At 39.7% G+C, this 22,634-nt stretch overlaps 1 protein-coding gene across 2 annotated transcripts; it reads right to left on the bottom strand.

Moving 5' to 3' along the window:
* Positions 1-713: 713 nt before the first annotated feature.
* On the bottom strand, positions 714-21,455 carry LOC116628055 (glycerophosphodiester phosphodiesterase 1). Of its 2 annotated transcripts, none has more exons than XM_032398116.1 (6): positions 21,033-21,455; positions 11,321-11,496; positions 7,968-8,073; positions 5,416-5,508; positions 2,912-3,123; positions 714-1,408 (listed from the first exon to the last, which is right to left on the bottom strand). In XM_032398116.1, exons 1-6 carry the CDS (start codon positions 21,291-21,293, stop codon positions 1,261-1,263), a joined length of 996 nt encoding a protein of 331 aa, XP_032254007.1. In that variant the 5' UTR covers positions 21,294-21,455; the 3' UTR covers positions 714-1,260. The 2 variants fall into 2 exon arrangements, with proteins under 2 accessions (XP_032254007.1, XP_032254009.1); XM_032398118.1 differs by having other exon boundaries at positions 882-1,408; positions 11,321-11,492.
* Positions 21,456-22,634: the final 1,179 nt, after the last annotated feature.

Consider the following 22,634-nt stretch of genomic DNA (forward strand, 5'->3'; position numbering starts at 1 on the left):
GTGGGGCTCCATCTCACCACTCTGAGATCACGACCTGAACTGAAATCAAGAGTCAGATGCTTAACTGACTGAGCCGCCCAGGCGCCCCGACTCTTTCATTTTAGATATTGCTACTTAAGTACACAGGAAGACCCCTGGAAGCTTAAGTGGAAAAGAGCACAGGGCTGGGAATTAAGGGCTCTGCATTATACGGGCAGACAGGGCAAGTGGTTAAGAGCAAGGGCTCTGTAATTAGACTGGCTTGGATTTGAATCTCAGTTGCACCAAGGACTCTGAGACCTTGGGTAAGTGACTTTAAGTTTGCAGTGCCTTGGTTTCCTCATTCATAAAGAGAGGAATACCTCTGTAAGATTTTCTGGGGTTTGGGATAATACATGTTAAACCACTGAAGTTCCCAGCAAACAGCAGGAAATTGTAGTTTTATGAGATCAGGCTCTGCTGTTACCAGCTGTGTCATATCTGAGAAAGACCTTTTCCTTCCACAGGTTTTGGTTTTCTTATTTGTAAAAGGAGGATAAGCCTAGATGTTCTTGGATGTTTCTCGCAGTTCCATTGTCATCCGTCCTCAAGTCGCCCCAGTGAGCATAACCCTGCCCTCTAGTGGTCTGTAGTTATTTCAAGATGCCGTAACAATCCCTTGCGCTGGTATCGACACTTCCCTACCATTCTCTTTGCCTCCCCAGGGGCTGTTGCCTCTGGCCCCTGGCTTGCAGAGAGCAGCTTCCCGAAATTCCTTATGTCTCAGGGCATGATGCTCGGTACAGCTTTCCCTTAGTGCTCCTTTTAATTATTTTATTAGTATGGTCACAAGTTTGATGTCTATAGTACATTGATAATGTAGCTGAATACAAATATTTTAAATAAGTAAATTACATAAGTGCGTCAAGTTTTAAAATGTCAACTTTGAGTGATCATGCATTTCCCATGCATTTGCATCTGCATCCCCAAACTGCACAACTCAATCTGTGCTTATCCTCACTGGGTCTCGGTGTATGCCTCAGCTAGGTTGGGGCAGGAGCTGTTGTGCCTTTTTGCAGACCCAGATTTTCAAGAGCAACACTGTTGAACTCAGGCATTCCATGGAGCAAGCAAAGCAAAACCAGGTTTTGCTCTGGTTCAGGTAAAAATGCAAATACCGACTATTGCTTGTGTGAGCCACCTGATTCCCCAGGGCTTGGGCTAGCACAAAGGTATTTTGATATCCCTGCATGAGGCCAGCAGGCAGCTTCTGTACCCACGTTTCCTCCCTGGGGGAAAATTCTAGAACTGAGATGCACAGTCTTCCAACATGCTGTCAGTGATATAGCTGGAACCAAGATGGGATTCGTAGTAACTTTTTTCATCAAAGGTATTAACAGTCCAAGCAACAACCTGAATGCCTTTGGCTGACCACTTCTTCAAGTAGTCCCTGGAGGAAGAGGAAAAACCCATCCTGTTAGAATAAGGACCAGTTATTCCAGGAATCTATAATGGTCACTAAGTATGGTATTCACTGAGTAATAATAGTGCCCCAAAAGAGCCTCTTAACTGGGCCTCTGCGTGCAATCAGAGGGAGTGTTCCAAAACCCAGCACCAGAACCTCTTCCACATTGTTCCAGCTTACAACACTTCAGTGACTTGCTAAAGACACCCTCCACCAAAAAAAAAAAAGTACTTATTGGAGGCTGTACCTGGCTTATCCCACCCAATCTTTGGCCTCGTCTTATACTGTACTTCCCCTTTCCTTTCTGTGTGACGGAATATGGATTTTCTTTCAATTCTTGAAAGAACTAGGCTCTTTCCTGCCGTAACACTTTTGCATGTGTTTCCCCTCTGACTTGGATCTCCACCCTCCCACCCCATTCCTACTCACCCTCCTAACCTTAGCTTAGTTGTCATCTCCTTGGGGATGTTTTCCCTAACTCCCCTGATTAGGTCAAATTACATAGTATATACGTACACTGTTTTCTCTACATAGCATTTATCTTAGTTGTAATTTTATATTTATTGGATTTTTAATTTGATGAGCAACTATCTCTTCTACTTGACTATAAATTCCATGAGGGCGGACCATGGTTTTCTTTACCACAGCATCTTCAGCTTCTTAATATAATACTTTGCAATACTGTGGGCAGACACCAAATACTGACTGACTTGAACACACGCATGCCTGAAATAATATGAAACTAACAACTCTAATCAGCTAAAATACACAGCAATAAAACTGCCACAGTAAAGGTCAGAGATTGCTAGCAGGTAGGGAATGGAAAGTTTTCTTGGAAGCAATGGTGCGAAGTCTCTGTAGCGTGGAGCAGAGCAGGAAGAAAGGTGGGAGGGGTAAGGCAGGCAGGCACTCACAGGGTGTCTCCACTGTGGCTCTGCCCTGGACTCTATGTTGGTTTTCAAAGGGAGTCAGTCACAAGGACATGTAATCTCTCTTTCGTCAGATTTTGGAAGGTTTCTTTTTCTTTTCTTTTTTTTTTTTTAAAGACTTCATTTATTTATTTGACAGAGAGAGTGAGAGAGCACAAGCACGGGGAACAGTAGAGGGAGAAGCAGGCTACCCGCTGAGCAGGGAGCCCGATGAGGAGCTCGATCCCAGGACCCGGAGATCATGACCTGAGCTGAAGGCAGACGTCCAATGGCTGAGCCACACAGGCGCCTCTATTTTTTCTTTTTCTTTTTTTTTTTTAGGTATATATATTTTTTAAAGTGCACTAAAAACTAAGAATATTTGACCAACTTATTTTGGAAACAGGGAAATATGCCTGAACTCTTCCCACCTAAGAAGCTAGTGGCATTCCACCTTAATAAAGGTATGGTGGGCTTTGTGGGTGAAATCCAATCCAGGATGCCCACTGTTAATCCTTCCTTTCCAAGAAGAGCATTTCAGGAAATGTGTCAGGAGAAGATAAAAAACCTTCCAACTTACGGGGATACAAAATCCTTTTGTATGAGGAAAGCTGAAATTCCACACAAGTACCACAGGATATTATGCATACTCCAATCGAGCAAAATGTCCATTACCGCAAACATGGACTGTTTCCAGAAAACATCATAGCGTGGTTTCCCATCTCCTGTATGGCTAAGGCTCCAAGGTCTATGAGTTAATGCCGTTACTACATTCTGATCTGTTTGTCTCATCTGAAAAGCAATTTTGGAAATTAAAGTAAGTATCATATCTTAAGTCCAATACCTCTCATTTTTCTCGTTCTGATGAAGTGGCCATAATGGTACCCTGGCCCCCATGTCTACTAAATAGACATAAATCCTTTCAGTAAATAATGTAATGGATGTAAAGCATTTAATATACAGTATAAATAGGAACACTTCCTTCACGAAGTCCTTACCTTTAAAAGGAGTAAACTACAATCTCAGGGTCAAATTTTCATAATGTCACAAGAACAAACTTTCATTTGGTTATCAATTTAAACTTTGGCCAGAGATAAGTAATTAGAACTCAGTGAGGATGGAACCATGATCATTTCCAGATGGGCTGGTTAGCTTTTGATCCTTTCCAGAGAAAAATGACTGAGACAGGCTTGTTGGGGTGGGGGGGGGGGGGAAGGAAGTAGGGTGAGAAGGAAGTGAGAAGAAGAGAGCAGAGAGAGAAGTAGGGGCAGTGATTGGGGAAGGACAAGGAGAAATAGGAAGATGTGGATGTTTCACTCTATGCTCTGTGCTCCTCTGGACAATGTAGCAAACATTTTGAAGGCCTCTGTGGTCAAGTAAGATTGGGAAACACGGATCCAAATGTCTGAAAGCCCCATGACCCTATTCATCTCAATGACAGTTTATATGTGGATAGGTTCCACCCTCACTGTAAAATTTTAAATGCACACTCTGTTGGTCACTGTTGAAGAATGCCACAGAACCAACACATTATCTTGGAAACTGGTAAGTAAAGGACAAGATTAGCATTTATTTGCCAAATGCATAACTAAATAGTAAATGACAGTTTCTTTATTTTTAAGTAGGCTCCACGCCCAATGTGGGGTTTGAACTCACAACCAGCCAGGCACCCCTAAATAATACATGAAGAAATGATAGAATTGAAATATTAAGATCTTGCAACCCCTAGTAAATTGAGAGCTGGCCACTGACGTTGCAAACGACAACACAACAACAAAAGAGTTAATCAGATGTTATGTGTCTTCTGATGAAAAAATACCCTCACCTATGAGATTATCTTGCCAAGAATAAATGAACCTCCACTAATCAAGCCTTTTGCTCTCACTACCGATTTACAGGAAATATATACAGAAAAAGAATGTGTTAAACTGTATCATGACATAGGAAGCAAAATCTGGACTTGGGTAAACTCTACAAAACAACCTGGTTTCTTCAATAAATACATCACAAGGGGGGGGGGGGAAGGAGAACTTACAGGTTCTAAGATTTAAATTATAGTATGTAGTCTTTAGCTGGGTCCTGATTCAAATTAACAATTATGAAAAACAAAAACCCATTTATATTTCTGAGACAAATAAAAATTTATATATTGACTAGATATTTCATGATCTTAAGGACTTAGTAATAGTTTTAGATGGGGTAATGACTGTATTGTGGCTATAGTTTTAAAAAAAAGGGAATCACTTTTTAAAGATACTTAACAATTTTTATGGATGAAATGATGTCTGGAATTTACTTCAAAATAATACTGGGGTAGATGAATGGAGATATGGATGAAACAAGCTGGATCACAGTTAAACGGGGGCTCATTTTACTACCATCGACTTTTGTGCGTATTTTAAATTCTCCATCATTAAGAGTTATTTTTTTTAAAAGGTATATTCTGTTACTTAGTGAGATGAAGAGCTACATAATTCTTTGTTCTGAGAATGTTTACTAATCTGAATGAGCCTGTAAACAATATAAAAGGAGCTTAAAGAGGAATCATGGTATTTTAAAATGGGGTATGAGTTCATTCTCATTTCTGAATTTCTCTTGTTAAAAGAGGAATTTTTTTTATTATTATTATGTTCAGTCAGCCACTGTACAGTACATCATTAGTTTTTGATGTAGTGTTCAGTGATTCATTAGTTATGTATAGCACCCAGTGCTCATCACAGCACGTGCCCTCCTCAATACCCATCACCCTGTTACCCCCTCCCCCCACAGCCCTCCCCTCTGAAACCCTCAGTTTGTTTCCCAGGGTTCATAGTCTCTCACGGTTCGTCTTCCACTCTGATTCCTCCCCCTTCAGATTTCCCTCCCTTCCCCTATGGTCCTCCGTGCTATTGCTTATGTAAGTTCCACATATGAGTGAAACCATATGATAATTGTCTTTCTCTGCTTGACTTACTTCAAAAGAGGAATTTCTTAGCTGAAATTCAGTTCCATTTAACAGGCATCTATCTTATGCTTACTTGGCCCATTTCTGTTATCACCATCAATTAAGACAGTATTATGTACAATACAAATCCTGAATTTTACCTTATAGATAACTTCTGGCAAGAAAGAGCAGACGATGCTATTATTGTATAGTTGAGGAAACTCCTTATATATTTTCTTTAGAGCATCAGTAGCCTGCAAAGCATAGAGATTCACGTATTTAAATGTAAGAGTCCCAGCCAATAATTAGTACAACCCTATCAAATAAATCAGAACTTTACTAATATATGGGGATGCTGAAAGGAGTATTGGAAGATTCCATCATCCATTTGGATCCTTCTTAAATTCACATCTACAGCAGATAGGGAGAAAGTGGGAGTACTGTTGCTTTACTATTCTGTTGAGAGGCTCATCCCTTTTGTCAGACTTTTTGGAAAGCATGGCAGGCGGCAAGCCAGTTGAGGCTGGAAGCAAAATTTTAAACCTTTTCCTTATAACCCAGTTTAGCCACTAGGAAAAGTCTTTTTATACCCACAACTCTATTATCCTCTGCCTTTCCTGGCAGAAGCATGAGCCAACCAGCCTGGGAACACTAAGTGTAGATGTTCTCGGTCCAGGGGACTGAGAGGAAATGGCATTCATCACCAACATGGAGGCATGAATAATAGGATAAGGGAGGAACTGGGAAGAGCTTCCTAAGGTGAACAGACATTTCTTTTTGTAGTAGTCCCCAGTTAAATGAATGAAGAGGAAATGGTTGAACTAAAATACTGACATTTTGTAACCTCTAGTGAATTAACAGATTTGGCCATTGAGCATCAATAGCAGCTAACAACAGAGGTGACTAGGCATTAGGTGGAATGTGATGTCACTATATTATAATTTTTGAAATATCACTAAATTTTGGAAAGTCACACATACCTATAACCAAATGTAAGCAACAAAATGCATTCCAAAAAAGAAAAAAGAACATAGAAATTACTCATGTCCTGTCCCCCCTTCACTAATGTGACAGAGTGTGAACTACAGAGCCAAAGCTGTTGTCTTGCTGTCTGAACTAACATATGCCTTGTATCTGACTCTTCACCTACATTATTTATTTAATTCTTATGACAACACTTGTGGACATTTGTTTTATTATTCCCAATCCGCCCCCTCCCCCATGAGGAAACTGAAGCATATCAAGGTTAAGGTTCACTGTAGTAAGTGACAGAGTTTAATCACAGTCTGTTGGACTCCAAAGCCCATGATCTTGGCTCCTGTGTTCTACTAGCTCCAATTTGCTACACTTGGTCCTTTACACTACCATTCTGGTGAATTAGATCACTATGTTTTAATTTGCCCAAACCACCTGTGAGCACCCAACCAGAAAGCTCAAATAGCTGGATTAAAAAAAAAATTTTTTTTCTTCTTTTTTCTCTTTATTCTAAGAGGATAAGCATGAAGGTCAGTACACCATGGGTGAGATGTAGGACCTATCAGGGATCCCAACGTGGGCAGTATCATCAACAAAACCTGAGATGCTCATTAAAAATACAAGTTCCTTAATCATGTATCCTAGACACTTTCAGAATTTCTTCTCTATGTGATATGGCCCAGGAATTCGTACTTTTAATAGGTATTCCTAGTGATTCTGATGCAGACTGACGGGAAAACCTAGATGTATACAACTATACATCAGAATACCAGAATGTACCAGAATAATAAATGAGTCAGAGCATCATTCTCCTTTCTTCAAAAATGAGAGTTTCCTGTGCTAAAGTTAGAATATATACTTAGGCTCTTATTTCAGGTTTTAACAACTAGTTTCAACAACATCCCAGGATGAATAAAAAAAATTGACATCAGAATTCCCCACCAGTAGATGGCCATTACTGATTATAACCTGCAAGGGAGAAAAATACCTATAAGTTGTCCAAAAGCAGAAAAAAAGTATTTGTACTTGAAAAGCTGGTTATAAGTGAACAAATGTAATCTAAACCATATTTTCCCATTGATTTCCATTGCAATAATATATTTTTGTGAATAAAAGTGTACGTTCTAAAATTTAAGCAAAATTTTATTTAGGAATGTCATACACATTTGAAAAAAATTATAGTAATTTTACCATAAAAGTATATCTACTCAATCATAGAATAACAAAACTACACATGAGGGATAGAAATCATACAGGAAGGATAACTCTAAGTAAAAGATAAATATCCTATTAGCTATCAGAAACTTTATGTATGGGAGTTCTCTTTAAATTCAGTCCACAGTTGTCCATCTAAAACCATTAACTTACAGCCAGATGCAACTGGTCTTGTGTATAACTCCTGAATTCTTTCTTATAAGGTCAGTTGAAGTGCCTCTTTATGGTTTATTTAATATCTTCTATAAATGCTATTTATGCAAGTAAGAAAAACCCAACTCTATTTTGTATTAGTTGTAGAATATCAGGAGTTGTTCAAAGGTTCCATCAAAGGTTAAGAGTTCCATAATTTACTATTTCCTTAAAGATGTGACTTTTGCATTGTAAACTTCTAATAAGCAAATATAATTTGTAAAAATAATTTAAGAATGATAAGTAGCAAATCTATAGTTGATTTTGGAAATGACTAGCAATTAAATAAGAGGTCTTTTCAAAAAAGTGAAGTCTATGGTATAAACTGTACCATATTTGCATGGCCCTTGACATCAAAGAAGATTGTGAGGTTATAGTTTAGGCACTCTGCAACGGCTTCTCTCAGGGTAGGGATCTTTTCATCAGGGAAATCATTCCTATAAGAGAGGGAAAAGGAATAGTATATTGCAGGAAAGAGAAAAAAGATAAAAGTTTAGTGAACAGACGTTTGACAAATGTCTCCCAACCAACAGGAAAGAGTGTTTTCCCTAACTTCCTTTCTTTAAGCATACTGAAGTCTAAGGATAATTTACTTAATGTCCTTGAACCAGATCAGATATCCTTGACCAAAGAACAGCAACAACAACAAAACCACTTAATTTTTAGGAAATCACTAGATTTATAATATAATTAGGAACCCTACTCACCAAAAGGCAGAGTACTTCTGGAGAACTTGAGACTTAAATTTAAGACTGTAATTGCCCTAATAGAACCTTATGCAGGAGAAATTCCTAGGAATACATAAATCTGTTCACTGTATTGTTGTGCACTTAAGTGCAACTGTTCAAAATAAATGTTTATACATAATTCTCTGATAAAGAAAAGGAATGTTAAGTGCCCAATTTATAAGAAATCAGCTTTTCTCACATAATGAAATTTCATTCTATATGACTTAACTTATACTTACTCAACTATATAATTTCAAGTGTAATATCTTGGTATAAAAAAAGATAAAGATAATTTGAACAGTACAGGCAATTCTGCCAGCCATTCTATTCAATGACTACTCTTTGGGAGTGAGAGGTGAGACACTGACTTTGCTATTCCCTTGGCCAGTCTTAGTTTCTATGGCCCACACTCAGGATAAGCATCTAACCACGTTGAAGATAATTCTAGAGAAAATACCTATTTTTCCTACAACATGGTCCATAAACACAAGCCAGTGACTTCACCTGGTGTTCAAACAAAGAAAATGCAATGAGTTCCAATTGGAGGACAAAGACTGGCTATGTTAAAGACATTAAGATGGCATACTGACACCCATATTGCACTTTTTTCTTTTGAAATGAGAGAGGTGTTTAATTAGTTCTTCATGTCTATTTTTCAATACAGATTAGAAGTAGTAAAAAAAAAACAAACAAAAAAACCTAGGTAGAATGATGCAGTGTAACACAGTAACGGGCAGCAGTTACCCAGAGGATGGTTCTCATTTGATTTTCCTTCTCTTTCTAGAGGTTTTTTATGTGTTTAAAATTTTTCACATACTCCTTTCTTTAAAACGCACTGGAGTATAAGGAAAAGTGAATGTTTATTTAGGTGTATTAATGAGGGAATGAATAGTTTTTTATATATGCTCTGCTGTAGTTCCACTAAATGAAAGTACTAAAACAAATTAAGGTATTACTTAATGTGTGTATTAATAGGTTCAAGCCTATTAACATACAAAAGTCAATTAGCAAATCAAGACTTATAGCAATGCCTCAAAGGTGATTGTAAAACTTCTGTAAAAGGTGCCCCCCCCGCCAAATCATTCAACTTCTTTAACTTGGAAACTTTATAAAATTATGGAATATGATCATGAAGAATTTAGCAAAGCCAATGGTCTTTTTTACTAAAGTTAATGGCCCCTTGTAATTTTAGACATTGAACAGAATCCAGAGTTTGGATTTTATTTAAGGGTAGCAGCTTACATGATAGACTCCAACATTTTCATACGGTGGTTTCTCTCCTCCACAGATTTCCAGAATCATTACAGGTAATTTTTGATGAGCCTGGCTAAAAGTTTATCAGTTTTGTTTATCTTTTCAAAGAATCAGCTTTTGGTTTCATTGATCTTTTCTATTGTTTTTTTTTAGTCTCTAGTTCATTTATTTCTGCACTGATCTTTATTATTTCCTTTTACTTACCTTGGGCTTTTTCTTTTCCTAGTTCTTTGGGTGTAAGGTTTGATTGTTTGAGATAGGCCTGTATTGCTATAAATTCCCTTTTAGAACTGCTTTTGTTGTATCCCAAAGATTTTGGACTATTGTATTCTCATCTGTCTCCATACATTTTTAAAAATTTCTTCTTTGATTTCTTTGTTGACTCATTGGTTGTTTAGTAGCATGTCATTTAGCCTCTGTGTGTTTGTGGTTTTTTTCCAGCTTTTTCTTGTGAGTGATTGCTAGCTTTATACCGCTGTGGTCAGAAAAGATGCATGATATGATTTCAGTCTTTTTAAATTTATTGAGACTTGTTTTGTGGCCTAACATGTGATCTATCCTGGAGAATGCTCCATGTGCACTTGAAAGAATATATACTCTCTTGTTTTTGGATGTTATGTTCTGTATATATCTGTCATGCCCATCTGATCTAATGTGTCGTTCAAAGACAATTTCATTACTGATTTTCTGCCTGGATGATCTATTCACAATATCATGCCTTCTTAAAGGATTTTATGGGTGACGATGACCCTGAGCATTTTTTGCTTTAATTGTTGACTTTGAAGCTGACCTCTTAGCTGCAATGTCACTGTAATATTAAAACTAGCCTTTCCCTCGCAGGTAACAGAACAATGAAATATCTGAATATTGCAAAGAGCAATTCCAGCAGCTTGCACTCAGAACTTTCAAGTGTTACCAATACTCTTTCTAGATTAAAGTATAATTTCCTTTGGTTGACTTTTCTTTCGGGATCCTAGGAAAATAAAGTCTGAATCATCTTTTAGGGAGGACTATAACATGACCACTAGGTCAAATACTTAATACTCAAAGAGTATTGATCATTGTTGAGAGAATGATACAACATGAGTAACAGTGAGCATACATTTTTCAGTATTACAAAGAAGAGAGGGATTTAGATAATCATATTCCAAAGTATATTACCCAGTATACTCATTCCAACATGTTTATAGCTGTTTATGGTGGGAATGGTGTGGGGTTTGTAGTCATACATCTTTGAGAAACATTAAAGGTAATAACTGATTGATGTGGACTGTTTATCCCTAAAGGGAACATCTAGAGTATAGTGCTTGATCTTAGTTGATCATAAAACTCTTTTCTTGTGGAGTATCTTATAGGACTAATTCTGAGATACAGATATTCTATAAATTTCTTATATATAAAATTTATAGGATAGTACAAAGTAACTCTCTAATGTTACTAATGTTAGTGACTAGACAGTTTATTGTCTTGAGAATAATTCCCAGGCCAAATCTGGCCACAGTGGGAAAAGATGAAAAACATATTTCAGTTGTTCCTGGCACCCTGCTCATTACTTGGTAAACCTGTATGTAGTTCAAAACAAAACACAAAACAATAATTCCCCTGGAGCAGAAGATGCCAGTGTCTTTAGAAGGTGCCAGTGTCTTTCTGTGATCCCCAACAGAAGATGAAAGGTACGTTTAAGTGACAATGAACCACTTACCTTAACCTGTGGTTTGCTGCAGGATTAAGCTTCCTAATTTGTTCAAATGTCAAATCACACAATCGACCAGTGCCATCAGTCGTCCTATCGACTGTGTTATCGTGCATTAAGACAGGAATCCCGTCAGAAGTAAACTCAATGTCCAACTCCACACCTGTTGCTCCATTCTTAGCTGCCTTAACAAAAACATGAACAATATTAATGACAAGTGGCCACAGATGTCACTTTACAATCTACATGCTCAAGATGACCAACAGTGCTAGCTAAGTGGACAGTGTCTCTTACTGATTTCTTCTCCTTCTTATACCAAATAGCAACCCACCCAGTTTCTACTTTTCCCGATAACCTTACTTCAACTTGCACACTTAGGGATTCCTCAAACACTTTAAATTCCCCAGTCTTGGGCACCTGGGTGGCTCAGTCGGTTAAGCGTCTGCCTTCAGCTCAGGTCATGATCCCAGGGTCCTGGGATTGTGTCCTGCATCAGGTTCCCTGCTCAGTGGGGAGTCTGCTTCTCCCTCTACCTTTCCCCCCTGCTCGTGATCGCTCTCTCACTCTCTCAAATAAATAAAAAATCTTTTTTTTTTTAAGATTTTTATTTATTTGACACAGAGAGAGAGACAGCGATAGAGGGAACACAAGCGGGGGCGGGGGGTGGGGTGGGAGAGGGAGAAGCAGGCTCCCTGCTGAGCAGGGAGCCCGGTGCGGGGCTCGATCTCAGGACCCTGGGATCATGACCTGAGCCGAAGGCAGATGCTTAACGACTGAGCCACCCAGGCGCCCCATAAATAAATAAAATCTTAAAAAAAAAAAAAAAATTTCCCACTCTTCCAATTCTCACAGTAGTATATGGGGAAATTTCTGGAACTTAAGTTTTCTCTGGTTGCTTTAACTCTATGGGCCATTAGTGGCTCACAATTACAAATATTTAGACAAATTTCACTGATTACTACACTCCGTTTGGTACAGCATCTCCGATGATTCCCCAGTGTTTGTTGATTAGCTGTATATGCACCACTTTGGCATAAACAAGGAGTCAGGTTTTTGTTGGTTTAACTCCACCCTCTGTAACAGGAACACCAAGCCTGCTTCTAGGGGACACTACATTTTGTTTATATAAGCAGCACTGGCTGTTGGCCAACAAGCTGGTAAACACGATAAGGTATACTGGAATTTATCTAAAAAGAGAACTTGAGCATGTTCCTCTGAGACACACGACCCAACGTTTGCTTCCTTGGCTTCTTTGTCACAATGAAGACATGAAATGCTCATTATGATCAAGATTTTAAATTTAAAAAAATTTTAATTAGGCAAACACACACAGCAGTGTATAGCAAAAAAGACTTAACAGATGTTAACATTTTGCCACATTTGCTTCAATCTCTTGCTGCCCTAAAACACATAATAGTTACTATTTACTGAGCCTTTTCTATATAATCAGGCACTATTCTAAATGCTTTAAATATATTAACTCATTTGATTCCCACCACCCTTAGGTAGTATTAAGATTCTCATTTTCAGATGAGGAAACAGAAATTAAGAAACTGGCTCTGGGTTGTACAAACTACGACGTGGTAGAGGCTGTACTCTTAAGCACTGTATGTTTACTACTGACACTACAGACACAGGGAGATTTCTCCCCCTTCCTCTCCATCTTAAAGTTGATGAGCATCATTCCTGTGTCATTCCCTTATAAGGTCTTCATATATTTGCTACACACTTAAGTACCCAAGTACCTGGGAACAGCATACAGCTCTGTACTAATGCACAGCAGGCATTCAATAATTGTTAGCCATTGTTATTTATTGTGTTCTTTTTAACACATTTTTAATTTTAATACAGTCGAATTTATCAATCATGTCCTTTATGGGCATAGATTATTCTCTTTTATTTAAATCCTTCCCTATCCCCATTTATAAAGATACAGTACAACTCTATTTTCTTCTAAGCTTCAAAGTTTGATTTTCATATTATGACCAAGATTTCCTCCTCTAAGAACCCCAAATCCATCACTCACTGGCTGTATCATCTAGTTACTTATCATACTCTAGGTTCAGTTTCATCATTTTTAACATGATACTTTTCGGGGCGTCTGGGTGGCTCAGTTGGTTAAGCGACCAACTCTGACCAACTCCTGATTTCAGCTCAGGTCATGACCTCAGGGTTGTGGATCAAGCTCTGTGTGAGGTTCTGCCCTCAGAGCAGAGTCTGCTTGAGATTCTCTCTCTCCCTCTCCCTCTGCTTTTCTCCCTTTCTTAATGTGTGCACACACACATGCTCTTTCTAAATAAAATCTTAAAAAAAAAGATGATACTTCTCTAATGATCTTAAGAGACGTAAGGACTTGGAAATAATGCATTTAAATTACCAAGCTTGGTGCCTGGCTCAAAGTTGGCACTCAGCATAAGCTCTTATGATTCAAAAAAACCCATCTCAGTGAAAAAGTCATTACAATAGTGCTCACATCTTACACTGGTTAAGTTATATTAATCTTTTTATAAGATTAAAAGGTATCTTTTCTAAGTTAAAGACAGAAGGACGCACTGGTAAATTAACATGGGTTGTATCATTTAAGACATAAAACAAGATCACATTTTCAGTATTCACAGTGCATCTCTCTCACTGTAACACAAATGTTATCCTTATTCCCTGAGGCCAGCACTATAATTGGTTCAATTATATTTGTATCCAGTAGGGCCATCTCTATTTGGTTACAACACAAAAAATAACAGTGGTAAGACACTAAATTTTAGCAAGATTACTAGAACTAATGAGTTCATTTATTTGTCTTTTCTGAGTAGTTTATTAAGGCCCCAAGCAAAAGCTTTATAAAAGAACCACCATATTAGTTTCTCAGACCATATCTTCTAATGACTGCTCTCAACTTTCTTTACCGATACTTTTGTTATTCCAGTTATAGAGACAAAAAGATAAACTCCTGTATTAAATTCACATATTAGTATATAATTCACATTCATCTTTTAATTTCGAGAAATTCCTTATAATAGTATTTTTTCTTCTAAACATACAAATCTCACATAAACTGGTTTATAAAAATATTGTAATTTTATTAAAATTTTATTAAAAATGAAAAAATTTATTTAAAAACTATACTAATAGTGTATTTTATTTAAAGATTTTATTTATTTATTTGACAAAGAGAGAGATAGGGAGAGCACAAGTAGGCAGAGAGGCAAGCAGAGGGAGAGGGAAAAGCAGGCTCCCGGCAGAGCAGGGAGCCCAATGCGGGGCTCGATCCCAGGACCCCGGGATCATGACCTGAGCCGAAGGCAGATGCTTAACAACTGAGCCACCCAGGTGCCCTAAAAACTATACTAATAGTTTAGTAATAGAATAGCACAGTGTAGTATCAATGCTTGCCTTGGGGCAGAGGTGTGAGTGGGGGGTTAACTCCAAAGAGCACAAAGGAACTTTCTGGGGTGACAGAAATGGATTAAGGTGATGGTTACCCAGGTATATATATTTATCAAAATATATCAAACTGTACACTGAAAATGTCTGCCTTTTATTGATGTAAATTATACTTTGATAAAATTGATTTAAAAAGTATTTGCTTTAACAAATTCGTTATATTTACATGGCTTTTTAAATGTTTCACTGAAAAGTATCTTTTAAATATCCAACCTTATACTATAACTTCATACACAGAAAGAACTTAATTTGTGTTTACTGACAATGAAGAAAACCATAGATTCCACTATTAGAACACAGAATGGCACAATGTTTTTTGGTAGAGATTTTTCAATCTGACGAAGTTCAGAATCACATCTTCTTTTTAGCTTTGAGACTATTCACATACCATGTAATTCACGTTTAAAGTCTACAATTCAATGGTTTTTGTTTTGTTTTGTTTTTTTAAAGATTTATTTGTTTGTTTGTTTGTTTGACAGAGAGAGAGAGAGATCACAAGTAAGCAGATAGGCAGGCAGGCAGGCAGAGCGAGAGGGAGAAGCTCCTGCTGAGCACGGAGCCTGATGCGGGGACCAATCCCAGGACGCTGGGATCATGACCTGAGCTGAAGGCAGATGCTTAACCAACTGAGCCACCCAGGCGCTCCTGGTTTTTTAAAAATTAAATTCACAGAGCCCAGCAACCACCAACACAATCACTTTTAGAATATTTTCATCACCTCAAAAAGAAATCTTGTGTCTGTTAGCAGTCAGTCCCCATTCCTGGCAACTACTAATCTACTTCTATCTCTATGGATTTGCTCATTCTGGACATTTTATTTAATAGAATTATATAATATGCAGTCTTCTGTGACTGGCTTTTTTTCTTTCACTTAGCATGTTTCTAAGGTTCATTCATGTTGTAACATGTACCAGGACTTCATTCCTTTTTCTTGCTGAATACTATTCCATTGTATGGATATATCACATTTTACTTATCCATTCATCAGCTGATGGATATTTCTGTTGTTTCCACTTTTGGCTATTAATAATGCTATGAACATTTCTGTACAAGTTTTTGCATGATGTATGTTTTCAATTCTTTTAGATATATGTATATATCTAGGAGTGTTATTGCTGGATCGAATGGTAACTCTGTGTTTAACCTTTTAAGGAACTGCCAGACAGTTTTTCCCACCAGCAGTGTATGAAAGTTCCAATTTCTCCACATCCTCGTCAATACCTGTTATTGTCTTTCTGTTTATAGCTACGCTAAGGGGAATTCCATTGTGGGTTTGATTTCCATTTCCCTGATGACTGATAATGTTGAATATCTTTTCTTGTGCGTTTATTGGCTATTAGTACATCACAATCCTTCCAACAAATACTTATCGAGTGCCTACTAGATATCAGGCAATGTTCTAAGCAGTGAGGAGAGAGTGGTGAACAAGAAAGAAAAGGATCATGGATCTTATATTTCACTAGGGAGAAACAGATTACAAACATGTTACATGTAAATTATGATAGTGATAAATGTTTTGAAAAAGAAAATAAAGGGTAATGTGAAGGTTAAGGCCAGTGGGGGTCACTAGACAAGGCAGTCAAGGAAGGCCTCTCTAAGAATATGACATGTGAGCTGAGACCTTAATGACTAAGGGAGCTAACCATATGAAGATCCAGGGGAAGAGTTTCCCAAGCAGAAGAGCAAGTATAATACAAAGACCACAATGTAGGATGGAGCCACAGAGTGTTGACTGTCTACCCAAATCTATTCCCCTTCTTCTTCCCCGCTGGTAGAGACCTGTTCTTGCCCCATTGTTCAGCTTTCTCTTATGTTCAGAGTAAGTGAACTATTTCCAATCCCTCTGTGTGTATGTGATGGAGACTTCTGGGAAAGGCATATGGAAGAGGGATTGAGACTGGATGGTGATGTTCAAGAATGTGATGCCCGGGGCTGCAATGGCCACGGGGCAACTACAACGAGGGCTAGTAAATATGCTGCAGGTGGCAGAGCAGGGAGCGCAACAGAACCCGAGTCCTCCATGAGTATAAACTGAACAGCTAAATAAACCATCCTGGGGGCGCCTGGGTGGCGCATTCAGTTAAGCGTCTGCCTTCAGCTCAGGTCATGATCCCGGGGTCCTGGGATCGAGTCCTGCATCAGGCTCCCTGCTCAGCGGGGAGTCTGCATCTCCCTCTGCCTGCCGCTCCCCCTGCTTGTGCTCTCTCTCTGTCAAATAAATAAATAAAATCTAAAAACAAACAACACAAAAACCCAAAAACCAACCTGCAAGTCACCTCTCTCCCGCATTCTTGTTATGTGAGATATTAAGTCTCCTTATTGTTTGAGGTATTTGTGGTTTTTTTAAAAGATTTTTATTTATTTATTAGAGAGAGAGGGGCACAAGCAGGGGAGTAGCAGAGGGAGAGGGAGAAGCAGGCTTCCCGCAGAGCAGGGAGCCTGATGCGGGACTCGATCCTCCGACTCCGGGATCATGACCTGAGCCGAAGGCAGACACTTAACCAACTGAGCCACCCAGGCATCCCATATTGTTTGAGATATGTGAAGTCTGAGTCTCTATTACATGAAGCCAAAAGTGTCCTAACAAGCACCCAGGGTGGTTGGAACAGGAGCAGGGGTTTTGAGAAGGGTATAAGATAGAATGTGTTTGCATTTTATTTAATTCCAATAGAGAACCACTGGAGGATTTTATTTTATTTTATTTTATTATGTTATGTTAATCAGCATACATTACATCATTAGTTTTTGATGTAGTGTTCCATGATTCATTGTTTACGTATAACACCCAATGCTCCATTCAATACGTGCCCTCTTTAATACCCATCACCAGGCTAACCCATCCCCCCCCCCCCCCCCCCCTCTAGAACCCTCAGTTTGTTTCTCAGAGTCCGTAGTCTCTCATGGGTTCGTCTCCCCCTCTGATATCCCCCCCTTCATTTTTCCCTTCCTATCTTCCTTTTTTTTTTTTTTTTAACATATAATGTATTATTTGTTTCAGAGGTACAGGTCTGTGATTCAACAGTCTTACACAATTCACAGTGCTCACCGTAGCACATACCCTCCCCAGTGTCTATCACCCAGCCACCCCATCCCTCCCACCCCACCCCCCACTCCAGCAACCTTCAGTTTGTTTCCTGAGATTAAGAATTCCCACTGGAGGATTTTAAATAAGGGCAGTATATAATCTGATTTATACTTCTAAAGCTGCACTCTGGCTCCTAGGTGGAGAATGGACTGTAGGTATAATTTAATTCCTCTGTCACTGTCATGTATCTGTTTTTTGGAATCCATCCATTTCACCTCTCTCAAGTTTTTCCTTCTGTATCTACTTTATAATCTATCAGAAATTCTACCATTCTCAGAATGTCTTTCCTGATTATTTACATAGTAAAATGTTTAAGAATATGAATTATGAGCTGCAAACACACAAAGGGAGCAAGAATAGGACAAAAAACATACTTTGATGGAAATAAGCTACATATTCCTTTTGAAGTCAAGGGGAGGATGCGACCTTGTATTCTGCAGTTTGTATTCAGCAGCTAAATTCTGTTATAGCTAAAAAGTTCATCCATAATAACCTTATATTGGAATGAGCGGAATTATCATATCATTTCCTCTTAAGACCAGGAACTTGGCACAATGTTTATCTTATTACATATATTAAAGACATGAACAACCTAAACATACAAGACATGAACGGAAATTAACTTTAATTCCCTTGCAACACAACAGGATATGAAACACTGTATGTGTATGTGTATTTCAAATACATATTTCCTCATTTAATATGATTCATATTCAGTCAATCATGTTCCTGGCCAAACCACATCATTGATAAACACTTAGGAATGCCTTCTGTGTTCAATTAACACTGAGTTATGCTTTAAGGCAACTTACATAAACGTAAGGTGAAATGGAAGTCAATGACAACTATGTACTTTTTTCCCTGTAAGTATCTTTCTTTTCATGACCATTCTCCTGTGTAGCTACATTACTTCACCTGACCTATCTGAATTTAAGTTAGAATGTAAAATACATTCTTCACCATCTTTCTATTTCTATTTATTTATTTATTTATTGAGATTTTACTTTCAGGTGATCTCTACACCCATCGCGGGGCTTGAACTCACAGCCCTGAGAACAAGAGTTGCATGCTCTTCCAACTGAGCCAGCCAGGCACCCCTCCCCTTGGTTTATTGTGATGGAAGGGAGACAGAGAAGCTTTTCTAGCTTTCTATTTAAAAATAAATATAAAGATATTGGGGCGCTTGGCTGGCTCAGTCAGTAGAGCATGTGACTTGATCTCAGGGTTGTGAGTTCAAGTCCCACGATGGGTGTAGAGATTACTAAAAAAAATAAACTTAAAACAAAAACAAAAACACCACAAAGAACGAAGGAGGGGGCACCTGGGTGGCTCAGTCGTTGAGCGTCTGCCTTCGGCTTGGGTCATGATCCCAGGGTCCTGGGATCGAGCCCCGCATCAGGCTTCCTGCTCAGCGGGGAGCCTGCTTCTCCCTCTCCCACTCCCCCTGCTTGTGTTCCCTCTCTCACTGTGTCTCTCTCTGTCAAAGAAATCAAATCTTTAAAAAAAAAAAAAAAAGAACGAAGGGGAAAGAAGCATGCAAGAGAAGTCTAATTTGGGGTGCCTGGGTGGCTCAGTCAGTTAAGCATCTGACTTCAGCTCAGGTCACGATCTCGGGGTTCTGGGACAGGGCCCCACGTAGGGCTCCACACTTAGAGGGGAGTCTGCTTGTCTCTCTCCCTCTGCCCCTCTCCTGGGTCCTGTGTGCTCACTCTCTCTCAAATAAATAAATAAAATCTTTAAAAAAAAGAAAAAAAAGAGAAGTCTAACTTGATTTACAAACAGAGTCAGCTGTCCTCCACAAATTAACAGCTGCCTTCCTCACTCCCTTCCTTCTTCAGACTTAAATTTTTTACCTTTATCCTGAAATGATTTTTTAAAAATGAAGCCATCTTTAGATTATTGGTCCAAAGAGCTTCCATTTGTGGAGGTCTTATCATAGGCCAAGCACTTTCTGTGGACTACCTCATTGAATCACAACCTATTAGTTGGATACCAATATCATTCCTATTTTACAGATAGGGAAACTGAGGTTGGGGTGGGGCTAAAATGAAGAGAGGTGCCCTAGGGTGCCTTGCTTCCACACCCTACCTACTCAGGACTCTGACTGGGACAAAGACAACTTAAGTAACTTGCTCATTATGTAATACTGTCTGTGTCTAGCTGGACAGTGAGTCCAAGTTTTTATATCCTGGAACACAGTCTAATCTCTGACAAAGAGCCCTAGGGCTTGGAACCCTGAATTCTAGGAGCTGCAAGTATTTGAGTCAGTTTTCCTACCCATTCAATGTTAAAATAATGTCTCAAAGAAATGTGAGGATCAGATGTATTTCCACAGATGCAAAAGTGCCTATACAACTGAAAATCTCTCATACTATGCAAACTATCATTATTATGAAGTCAGGAGACTGCCAGGAGCTTGGAGGGAGCAAGAGTCTGTCCTAAGACTCTTGTGAAAAAGAGAGGCAGAAATTTATCAGGAGTCCAGCTGCCAGGGTTGTCTGGCATGAACTGTGTGTTTGGAGAAAAAGATGATAAGAAGATGACCTGGATAATTTGGAGGACAAGTAAACACAACTTCTGTGAATGTGATCCGTTTACAATAAACTCAACTACTAGTATCTATTCTGTTACCTGAACATTCCAACATCATTTCCACCTCCGGATTTTGCACTTGCTCTTCTCTTTTCCTGGAACACCTTTCTCCCAGATTCAAGGCTGGCTCCTTCTCATAATCCCAGTTTCAGTTCAAGTCATGTCTTGCGAGGGGATTTCTCTGACTACTCTATCTAAAAGAGCGTTAAGTCCTCCTCCCAGTCATTCCTTGTCCCGTTACCCTATTTCTTCATTACACTTTTCGTTCTCTTAAAGTATCTCATCTATGTGTTTACTTGTTTAATAAGGCCGATTTCCCACATTCCAATGCACGCTCTGTGAAAGCAGGGACCCTTTCTGTCTTGTTTATGACTGTATCCTCAGTGCCTGGCATATAGCAAATATGTAGGTATTTGCTGTGTTCTATAAATAAGTTGGGAGATTTCTGACTTCAGAGGGATCGAGGGCCACTTGGATATATTCCTTCTGGACGAATGGGGAACTGGGAAGCCTATCATGAGAATACTGGAGAACCTTCGGAAGGTCAAGCAGAAGTCCAACCTCCCAGGGGGTGCGGAGGGGCGCGAGGCGTGGGGGACTCACCTGCCGAATGGCCGCCAGCGTGTTCTCGGGCGCGTCGTGGCTGCCGCCGCGGTGGGCGATAGCGGAAACGCGGTCCCGGGGCTTGAGCACCTGCAAGGCCCTGCGGGAGGGCACAGGCTCAAAGCTGAAGAGGCGCAGCAAGAGGTAGAGGCTGCCGGTGAAGAGGCAGGCATTGAACGGACTACGCGTTACCAGCAGCAGCAGCAGCAGCAGGAAGGAGAAGGGGCCCAGGAGGCCCCCCTGTTCCTCCCACAGCCACATGCCGGCGCCCGCACCGGCACGGACGGGAGTCCCGGACCCGCCGGGCTCCCCGGACAAGAGAGCGAGAAGCGAGGGCGAAAGCCCAAGACACTCGCCACAGAGAGAACCCTCTTGGGGTACCAGCGCCGCACAATGGCGGCAGCGGCCGCATCCGGGGAGGGAGCCGGGCGTCCAGCCAATCAGGGCGGGGGATCTGCAGGGCTCGGGGGCGGAGCCGCTGCCATGGCAACGGAAGTGGGCTCAGGCCCTAGGCTCACGTTCCAAAATAGCTTTGGATTATTCTGGAGTCGGGACTTCAACCAAGGTTTTTCAGACTCCAGAAGGGGGTGGAATACAAGAGCGGTCGCACGGTTGTATGGCTGGAAGGCATCTTAGTGCCTCCTGATTTTACCCTTGAGGAAACTGCCCAGGGAACCGTGCAGGGGCAGGACGTTTAGACTGCTGTATTTATTCAATTCAAGATGTGCAAACAGCAATCCAGGCGCTCAAGATACACGAGTGTACAGGACCAACAGGGTCTCTGCTCTCCTGGGGTTTACATTCTCGTGGGAGGAAATAATAGTGCTTAGGGAGTACAGCTCACAAATGTGGAGCGCTTACCAAGTTCTAGGTTCTGTGCTAGCAAGTGTTTATGCGTTATCTCATTTATTCTCACAACAGTCTCAGTGGGTAAGTATTATCTCAGGAGACTGAATTCGGTCGACTCTAGAAGGATTTTTCATATTCTGAGGGAATGAAAGAGCATAGCAAAAGAGGCACAATCATACTTTAAAGCCGGAAGGGATTTTAATGATTCCCTCATTTTATGGATGAGGAAACTGAGGCCAGGAACAGTGAAGTGAATTGAGCAATTAATGACAGACAAGACTGACATCAAGCCATCCCAGTTTTAAGCCAGTTTTCCTCCTACTAAGGGCTAATAGTGAGGCTTTTGTACCAGGCACTGTGCAAGAAATTTATCTCAGTTGTTCTTCATAACTACACTTGTGATAGGCACTTTTTTTTGGTGTGTGATAGGCACTTTAAAAACTCATTCCCCATGTGCAAAAATAGGCACGGGAAGAACTTTCAGCAAGAAAGACAGAAGGTTAAATCGAGTTAGGAAACGGGAAGGGGCAACTACATATTTTGGAAAACTAGTAACACGTTTAGATAGGAAACTTTGGTAAAACATTCGGGGCTTTTTGTTCCATCTTGAACCTGTTACCTTTCTTTCTTGGACGTGTTTTCCCACTGATTTGCAAAAGGGTAGGGATGTCTTGAGGCTTAGAGTTGATATCTAGGATTCATCAATTTTTTATTTACGGAGAAAAAAATGTGATCGTTGTATGTTTTCCAAAG

Source organism: Phoca vitulina, unplaced genomic scaffold, assembly GCF_004348235.1.
Source record: "Phoca vitulina isolate PV1807 unplaced genomic scaffold, GSC_HSeal_1.0 scaffold110, whole genome shotgun sequence".
Lineage (NCBI taxonomy): Eukaryota > Metazoa > Chordata > Mammalia > Carnivora > Phocidae > Phoca > Phoca vitulina.

Bases quoted from the DNA above. Each gene is read 5' to 3' on its own strand.
- LOC116628055 (XM_032398116.1), bottom strand. From the start codon at position 21,293: ATGTGGCTGTGGGAGGAACAGGGGGGCCTCCTGGGCCCCTTCTCCTTC. The intron at 11,497-21,032 runs GTGAGTCCCCCA...GTTTTTGTTAAG, and splicing joins CGCTGGCGGCCATTCGGCAG to GCAGCTAAGAATGGAGCAAC. The intron at 1,409-2,911 runs GTAAGTTGGAAG...CTCTTCCTCCAG, and splicing joins CAAAAGGATTTTGTATCCCC to GGACTACTTGAAGAAGTGGT.